The sequence below is a fragment of the Olea europaea genome, chromosome 11, assembly GCF_002742605.1.
Source record: "Olea europaea var. sylvestris chromosome 11, O_europaea_v1, whole genome shotgun sequence".
NCBI lineage: Eukaryota > Viridiplantae > Streptophyta > Magnoliopsida > Lamiales > Oleaceae > Olea > Olea europaea.
The window spans coordinates 31,263,637-31,273,890 of record NC_036247.1 but is presented as its reverse complement, the minus strand read 5'-3'; the positions used below and the strand labels follow the sequence as shown (position 1 = coordinate 31,273,890).

The window sequence follows — 10,254 nt, the reverse complement described above, 5'->3', positions numbered from 1 at the left end:
ACAAAACTTGGTACATATATATGAAGATTTCGTCGTTCATCCTATAATCTTTATATTTGAATGCTGAATGTATGTATACCCAATGCTATTGAATTGAAACCTTTAATTTGAATCATACATACTGATGAGAAATTAGCTAAAAGGATAGCTTGCATTTCTTTCATTTGTATGATTCCCTCTTTAACAATATAGCTTATTGCTCCGTTTGATCATTGTGTGTTGATTTATGTGGATGAATCCCAGATTACCATGAGAGGAAAGAATTACAGAGTGTGCCATAGCTGTAGGCTGGAAGGGTATTTTTTTGTTGAATGCCTGAACAAACGCCCCTGTCCGTGGTGCAAGTATGCTTTCGTGAAGTGTTTTGAGGTTGAGAAGAAAACGAAAAACCAAGGTCGACTATTCAATACTTGCAGCGTCAAATGCGGATATTGGGAGTGAGTTGGAGGGACAGAAACTAGTAGTGCATCAAGTTTTAATAATGTGGTGAACGCAGCAGCGGATGATTTATCTAACCTATTCGAAAAACGTTGCCGCCTAACTAATGAAAAAGAAGTTGAGATATCTGTGAAGGTGGAGGTGAAAATACGCAATGGAAGAGCAAGTGCCTAAGTTGTTTATCCGTATTGTAATTGTAATTTCCTGACAATGTAACTCAGTAGATTCATAGTTATGTTTGTAGTGTGCATCGGATGTTTAAGAATGCTTTAACAATTCGTAAATTCCAGAAACTGACCTTGCTGCCTCGTCTGTTCAGTATAGTTGATTTAACGCACTAGTTTCAGATTCTTCCAGTGATAATGGATTGTAATACTTTTGCATTGAGCTAGAAATTGTATTTGCATAATTACCACTTTGCAATAACATTGTGTAAAGCTTCTCCAACTGTATGTCGCTACCAACTTCTGAAGAAGATTACACATGAATTGAGTTCCAAAGTCAACCGTTTTCCCAAAACATAAGGCACATTCTGAAATTTACAAAGAAACTTTCAATTTTTCTCAATTTGACCAACAGATTAATAAGTGAGTAATAATTCATAATGTATATTAATACCACTTAATCCACATACACCCAAAGTAAGAAGTTCATTAGCACCCTTTCTTTTCCCACATTCACCCAATTCATGATATTGCCTTTCTTCAAAATCACTGCGGAATTTTTGGATATGCTAATCTAGCCAAAATCACATTAGAACTGCGGAATTTCTTACTTTTCATGGAGGATTAGAAATTATGTACACCAAGCTTTATCCTAAAATATATTATTCATCACACCAAATTGATAAAATTATTTGATGTATACCAATTTGGTGTACCATTAGAGATGTCCTGAGAAGAATTAATGAAAAACCCATACTATTAATTAACAGACCTCCAGTTATCATATAGCATATGTGGACTAGCAAACAGCAACTACACTGAAGGAAATTTGAAGACCGTAACTACACAGAAGAAAAAAAATTAAGGTTGTCTTAAAATATAGATTCACATGCATGTTCATTTCTGCACATCATCACCTCCCATTAAGAGTCATTCATCTTTCTTCTTCAAGCACACAAGAAAACGAGTCCCAAAAATAGGGCGATAATGGAGGGAAAGAGGCTGTTTTTTCTTAGTAAAATCTCGGCATCACTAATGTCATTGTTGATACTAGAAGGGCCTAGGCCATTGCTACCACCACCTAGTACGCTTGTGGAAAGAGTTGTGATGACAGGCGAACCGCCACTGGGAAGGCTGGTGGAAGGTGTCGTCGTGGTGCTCTTATTTACAAAAACTATAACTGTGGCAAGTAGATATCAAAATGAAGCGAACTATAGTTGCTCCCCAAATGTTAAAGAATGTCCAACATCTGCAAGTGCATTACTAACTCTTCCATCATGTAGATCCAAAGTTGGTCTTCTACCACCAACATCATCATGCACCGGTTGTATACCCCAACTTGTGGATGATCCACTATAGTATGAGATGGAAATAATAAGTCAAGAATTCTTAGGCACAAATATACAATTTTGACGCTAATAAAAAATGTAATGAGCTAATAAAAAATTATTTAGGCACAATTTTGATGCTAATAGAAAGGAAATATTTTCCAGTTTGATAATTATCTCTACCATGCTCTCACTTCTTCAATTTAACTAAGATCATATTCTGAAATTTTTAGTCGAATAAATATCTAGCAAAAGGAATTTTTTTCAATTATCAACTCAAAGTCGCTGCTCTATTTTTCCCAATATTAATTGGATAAAACTTTGTAATCCTAGTTCAATATTCTGTTATGTTGCAGCTGGGGACGCGTATACATTTTTGATAAATTGGTTCAAGAGGTTCCCTCATTATAACCCAGCATCTAGTAACACAGATTACATGTTATGTAATCTGCACTAATTTACCTTGTGGAGTCAATGTCGGATTAGTTGAAGATGGATGCATCCAATTGGAGGCATGTAAATGTTGCGTGAATTCAACACTTTGGTTGTCACCCTACATGAATAAAATTTGAAGTAAATCGTATATGTATGGAACTTATGATAATTTTATACATAACTAACCAGTAAGAGTTGTGTATATGATAACGGTATTTGCATGGCTACTTGTGCTTGTTGAGGGGCCTAAATACGGCAACCAACATCTTCCATATTACTTTGCCTGACCTTTGGTCTCGTAATTTTTTTCGAGCTTGAAGTTACCTACAAAAATTTGGGAATTATATATCATGTGTAGTAACTTCACATAATGTGGGTATAAATATTGTGGGAATTACCTTAACTTTCTTTGAACTTGACTCCAAAGGACACTTCTTACGAAGTTTCCTAGGTCTACCCTTTCTTTTCGCACATTCTGGATCACGCACGCTATCACTTCCAGTTCCCTGTGTTGCATCAACCCTAGAGGATATTTGCATAATGTGCAATGGGATAACATTACTACCATGACTAGACTTCGACGCCATCGTCTGCTCACACTGCATGTCAATCCAATTGAGTATAGCATTGGCCCTTAATGAATCATCTGCAGTCATGTTCGCTAATGTAGCAAAACGCTGACACATTTTATCAAACATCAATTGTCCCGGAGTACAAACCAATCCGGCATAGTTCACTGCAACTCTTGTGTGTGCTCTACTCACATCTCGTCGCCAGCGCTTTAGTATATATCTGTCCGGCACTTTTTTTTACGTTGTTGCGAATCAAAACTGCAATAGCATATCTACAAATAATTCCTCAAAATTCAAAAAAGTGGCAGCTACAAGTAAACTCACATTTGTCTCTTTGAAATGACACGAAAACGGTTTTCTTTTTGGAATGCTCTTCATATACGACATCCTCGTGTACCTCATACGTCATTCCTAAGAATCCCTCCGAAGCATAAATGAGATCACAATACACCTTGCCCACAAACTCCTCTTGAACTTCCCTGAATTTTGATATTGTGTACACCGCCTGATATTGTTTCTCCATTTCATAGTGCGTTGCACAGGGTATCATTTGCGAATAAGATTTGAAATCTGCTTGAAACTCCTTCTCAACTTTATTTCTCAAAGCTCGTTCGTATTGTTCAACAAATTGCTTTAACATTGTTTTCGAATGCACATAACCATCGAAGAATGCATTAATACTCTCACTACGTTGCGTGGTTGACATCCCTGTCCAAAATGTGGTTTTCAAAAAACAAGGAACGTTGCCCAAAATGTGGTTTTCAAAAACCAAGGAACCCAACGTTCCTTGTTGTCGTATAGACCAGCCAACCATTCATTATCATACAAATTATACTTTTCGATCATCTCTATCCAGCCTCTATCAAATTCTTCAATAAACTGACAATCATATACCAACGCGTGTATAGTAGCAAATATTGAACCCTTGTCCACGTGATATCCAAACTTTTCCGGCAACTTTTTCAAAATATGCCACAAACACCATCGATGTTTTGTGTTTGGGAACACTATCGTAATTACATTTTGCATAGCTCTAGCTTGATCTGTAATTATCCCATTCGGAGCTTGGGTGTGCATGCATTCCAACCATGTCCTAAATAGCCAAACAAATGTATCTGTATCCTCGTTTGATAATAAACCACATCCTAGGAGAGTTGATTGTCCATGATGGTTCACACCAACAAAAGGGGCAAAAGGCATGTCATAATTATTTGTGAGGTACGTGGTGTCAATTGTGACAACATCCCCGAACTCCTTATATGCTTGTCTACTCCGATTATCTGTCCAGAAAACATTCTTTAGTCGCAACTCTTCATCCAAATCCATACTGAAGTAAAAACCTGAACACTGCGCTTGCATTTTCGAGATATATGATTGTATTGCTACGGCGTCTCCTTCTCCAAGTCTTAGATGTCGAATTTGTTCGACATAATTTTGGCAATCCTTTTCAATGCAAGTCATATTCTCGTATCCACCAGCTTCAACGACAGTAGAGTTGTAACTTTTGTGCAGTGGAATTCCAGCAATGTCATTTACTTCAAGCCGTCGTTTAACATGTGCGCTCAATTCTCGGTTATATCGATATAGCCTGGATTTCGAAGGACTTGTTTTATGATTGTGCTCAAGGTGTACTGTGTTGATTCTCCATACCCCGTAGATATTTGAAGATGCGGTGATCCTGGCGTTACACCCACTCTGAATGGTTGGTTGCGGCTTCAAAGTACTGCTTGTATTTCTACGTCTTTTCCCTTCACGACTACAAACAAATGTAATATATCTCAATATTCCGTCGTCGTCCTTTTTTGAGTTCCTTTTTCTCACTGGAAAACCTATATCGTAAGCATATCTTTTGTAAAATTCAAACATTTTATTTTCATCTTCAAACCACCTCAGGCACCTCAGGCACCTTCGCAACATCTCCCCCTAACATATCATTCTCCATTAAATTCATACTATGAGGCATATTCTCATTATCGGACTCCACCAGAGTAATGTTGTCCACGTGTTCCGAAATATCTTTCCCTACAATAGAAAAAGCAATTGCATTGCAAAACATCATATAACAATGAAATATTTTATAACACAACAATTGAAACTTGCAAAAGAAAGACAAATCACATGTCTACTTCATAACTAATAAGGCGAAGCAATATGTCGTAACTTTAACAGGAAAAAATGAAAATAAATCCCTCAATTGATCATAGAACAAAGGCCCAAAGTGTCAAAAGAAAAAAATAATAACAGATCCCTCAATTGATCTCAGAACAAAGGCCCAAAATCAACTAATCTCAACGAAACATTTTATTGACAACATTCGTGCTCAAACACGAATCTTTTATGCTGAAAAGGGCGAAAATTTGAATAAAAAAAAAACTACTTTATCAAACTTGGTGGTTCTCTTACTCACAACAATTCGGACAATTTCCAACAACATTACAAAATGTCCAAGCATAAGAGGGAAAATAGGATAGTGGAGATATCCAAGCATGTTGGTAAAGATTAAACAACTCATATGAAGGAAAAAATTAAATAGTGAATAAACATACCCTTCTCTGCCATCTTCAAAGATGAAGTCCAATTGCTCCTGAAATTTTGCTCAATTTTCGTCGGAGACTGGTGTGGTAGAAGAGCAGCGTTCTCCCAATTCTTCGTCGGAGACCAACACCTTTCAGAATTTGCCCAAATGATTTTTTCTAAAGTGGGACGCGCGAACAAGGTTTCTGGATTCCGTTTTGGCGCTTCTTCTATGGGCTCGTTTTGCACTTTATTTATTTTTTTAATCCCCCTTTCTGTGGACTCCTTTCAAGGGCTTTTTATTTATTTTTTTAATCCCCCTTTCCACCTCATTCTGTCGGTTATTTTTTTTTTAATCCCCCTTTCCACCTCATTTTGTCACCAAACGAGTCAAACTCTATGGTGAAAGAGCATATTTGAAAGTAATTTGAATTTCAAAACAGGCCGTCCACGTCATCCTGTCAACAAACGAGTCAATCGTTCTAGTGCCATAGCACAATTGCAAGATAAAATATTCTTCTTCTAACTTAAAATATTTCCGTTTCTTAGATTACTCTTTGATTTCAATCGCTGCATTATATGTTCAAGATAAACTGCACATTACAACGTATATTAATTTTGTTTTTTTTTTTTTTTTTGTTTTTGCATTGTAATAATTTATCAGAAAGCACGTGATTATTATCTATGTCCTCCACATATATTAATGTAAAATATTTTTTTTTTCCTAATCTATAAATATGATCTCATAGTCAAGTATGGATGATTGGAAATGAATACAAATATTTGATTGGTGAGATGTGTACACAAAATAAATGATAAAAAGTAGCACACCAAAAAAATATATCATTTTTAACAAATTGGTGTCTTTATTTAAAAAATTTTGTAATTTTAACAAGAAACATTTCTAAGCGGCTGTGGCCCAATGTTTCTGAAATTTGCATTGACCATTTTGAGTGATTTTGACTTTTTTATAGCAAATCTCGATCAACTAAAAGCATTTACCCTTTTACTTAAAAGAAGATTAATAGCACAAATACAAACAAAAAAGACCACCCCTCAATTTCGAATTAGCAGAAATTATTTAATATCTGGTAAATGAGTGTGTTCCTCGATGGAATTTTCTATTATTCAAATTAATGCAAACGTTGGTTAGCTTGACTGAAAAATTCCAATTTTCCAAAAGGTGTGATATTAGCCTTCTTTCACAAATTTATAAATCGGAGGAAAATCTTAAAATGTCCCACGAAATGTATTGATAATAATAAATAGTAGTTAATTTAATGTTTGACTTTGAACGAATTTATATATTATTTATAAGTTGTTATCCAAACGAATCGTGTTTACACTTTTAATTAATGTTCTAAAAATTAGACCAAATTGATCGGTTCGAAAAAATCAAGAACTGGTTGGTCCGTTCATAGGTTAAAACTTGGATGAAAAGGAAACCTGTGAAAAATTCAATAAACCGCTGATTCAATTGTAAATAGGTGAACCATGTATGGTTTTAGCGATTTATCTTTTTACGTGTGAAAAATTCAATAAACCTATTAAATGTCTCCATAACATTTTTCTATTTTCTAATCTATAAATGATCTAATATTTGAATATGAGTGATTATAAATGATTCAAAAGATGCCACAAAATAATACTATTAACACACCAAAAATATGTAATCTTTAACAAATTCTGTGTCTTAATTTAAATTGTGTGTAAATATAAGAAGAAACTTTTAAGCTGGCTATGGCCCAATGTTTCTGAAATTTTATTGACCATTTTGAGTGATTTTGACTTTCTTTTATAGTTGTTAATGGATACAGTAGGACATTTTTTACACAACTTACCAAACATGTTAATTTTGGAATTTATTTGTAGTTGTTTTAATTTTTTTTATAGCTATTTGAACCCCCCTCCCTTTTTTAAATTCATTTTCAATCACAATTTTATGGGATTCACAACTTTTATCAACCATACATTTCATCAATTTTTATCATTTTTAGTAAAATCAAATAGAGGCTTAATGTTCGAATTGAGTAATGAAATTTTTTACTTCTAAAAATATATGCTTAGTGAATGTTGGTAAGTTTGATTTATTTTATAAAAAAAAGTTTCAATTTTCCCAAGTCCAAGACGTGATCTTAGCCTTCGTTTGGCAAATCCATAAATATTTTATAAATATAAATAATATGAGAAATAATAGAACACTCCATTAGATATTCATCTAAATTTAATTTTGACTTTAATTGTATTTATAAATTATTATCCATTTAGATTAATTTTGTATTCTTTTAACAGTGATTGGCTGCTTCAAGGACTCTACTTTTGAAACACTTACCACTTTTGAAGTTTAGACAATGGCCCATTGAGTAGCTATCCTTTCCCATCATGAGACAATCTCTACGACAAAGATTTTCTCATGGAAAATTTATATTATATATTAATTCTTGGTTGTGTAAGGGAAAATAAAGTGGATGCCCATTTTTAACGTGGCTGAAATTTTTGTACATTATATCAAATTCTAATAAATAATCAACTATTCGTCGTTGATTTAAATAATAAAATAACTTGTACCACTTTTGGTGATTACGTTGATCAATACGATTGTTTAGATGGTGGTGTTTGTTGGGAATTTATTTAGTCATGCACAACAAAATTTAAATAATATTTTAATTTTCATCAAGAATCTGCTTTGTGTTTGGATAGAAACTGTAATAGAAATTATACCTTATTCTACAAACTTCTTTGCTTTCTAGCCTCAAATGAAAATTCACACACAGAACAAAATTGAGAGAATAGGGTTTATACTTTTTTTGTGCTAACAAAAATATTAATTTTTTCTTGTTCTCTACCGTTTTCAAATCTTAACAACTTATTTATATAAGACCAAACAGGCTTGACCCGTATATTAAACTTAATCCGGTCTAATATTTAATTAATCCAATTAATTATATTTGGCCTATGAATTAATTCTAATTCGTGCCTATTAATAAGCAATCCAAATAATTAATAAGTGATTTTTAAAGGAATAAAATCTCCTTGAACCCCGACAAATCAAACGAACTCGATTTAGTTTGGATGCTTTATTCCACTTGTCTGTTCGATTTCGAGTTGTGTCCAAATTCAATTCAATCCAACCAAACTCATGCCTACGCCTAATCATTGCTACATTTGTCCAATTAATATGAATATTACCTAATTGCATTGGATAATTTAGAGGATAGATGAAATCGATCTATGTGATAAATGGATCACTATGACGTAGATAAAAGATCATCTAGACTATAAATGAATAACATAACTCTAATAGAATATCATTTCAAGGTAAACCGACCAATAAGGTCTATTTTTAGCATTTTTGGAAGTTTATGAGTTGTTGATGGCAAATGCAAAATTTCACCTCTCAAAACCAAACGATAATATTTTATTCAAAAAGTATTTTAAAATGAGCTCAAGTAAAATATTCTTCTTCTAACTTAAAATATTTTCATTTCTTAGGTTACTCTTTGATTTTGATCGCTAGATCATATATTTAAACTACACGTTACAAGAACATTAATTTTATGTTTACATTGTAATGCTTTATCAGAAAACATGTGATTGTTGTCTATGTCGTTCACATTCATTAAAGCAAAATAATTTTTTTTTTTAAACTACTCTATAAATATGATCTCATAGTTTAGTATGGGTGATTGGAAATGAATACAAATATTTGTTTTGTGAGATGTGTACACAAAATAAATGACAAAATACTGCACACCAATAATATATCATTTTTAACAAATTGGTGTCTTTTATTTAATTTTTTTGTAATTTTAACAAGAAACATTTCTAAGCAAGCTATGGCCCAATGTTTCTGAAATTTGTATTGACATTTTGAGTGATTTTGACTCTTGTATAGGAAATCTCGATCTACTAAAAGCATTTACCTTTACTTAAAGAAGATTCAAAAGCACAAATAAAAAAAAAAAAAGACCACCCCCCATTTTCAATTAGTAGAAATTATTTAATATATGGCAATTGAGTGTGTACATCGATGGAATTTTCTATTATTCAAATTAATGCATAGTCAAAGTTGGTTAGTCTTTGACTGAAAAAATTTCAATTTTCCAAAAGGTGTGATATTAGCCTTCTTTTACAAATTTATAAATAGTAAGAAAATCGTAAAATGTCCCACGAAATATATTGATGATAATAAAAAGTAATTACATTCAATGTTTGACTTTGAATGAATTTAAAAATTATTTATAAGTTGTTATTCAATCGGATCATGTTTACAGTTTTAATTAATGTTCTGAAAATTAGACCAGATCGATCGGTTCAAAAAAATCAAGAACTGGTCTAAAATTCAGTCCACTCGTTAGATAAAACTTGGATGAAAAGGAAACCTGTGAAAAATTCAATTAATCGTCCGAATCAATTGTAAATAGGTGAACTGTGTATAATTTGAGCGATTTATCTTTTTGTCCTAAAAAAGTAGGGACGAAGAACATAACAAAATTTTTACTGTCATTTTTTCCATTGTTCAATACTGGTCATCAGACCACAACGCCTTTATAGCAAAACTAGGGATGAAGAACAAAACAAAGCTTTTACTTTCATTTTTCGCCTTGTTCAATACTTATCATCAGACCCCAACGCCTCTATGGCAAAGCTCTTCGCATCGTTTCAGTCAATAGATACATGAATATATACATATTCACACATAAGTAGATGAAAATGTGATGAAGATGATAAAAGGTGTTGTAGCTCACATTTTTGGATTTGAAAAAACAATGCAATTAAATTGACCGTGGCATATTCAAATGG

At 33.1% G+C, this 10,254-nt stretch overlaps 1 protein-coding gene across 1 annotated transcript; it reads right to left on the bottom strand.

Moving 5' to 3' along the window:
• Positions 1-3,663: 3,663 nt before the first annotated feature.
• Positions 3,664-4,803, bottom strand: LOC111404714 (protein FAR1-RELATED SEQUENCE 5-like). Its single transcript, XM_023033481.1, has one exon. It carries the CDS (start codon positions 4,801-4,803, stop codon positions 3,664-3,666), a length of 1,140 nt encoding a protein of 379 aa, XP_022889249.1.
• Positions 4,804-10,254: the final 5,451 nt, after the last annotated feature.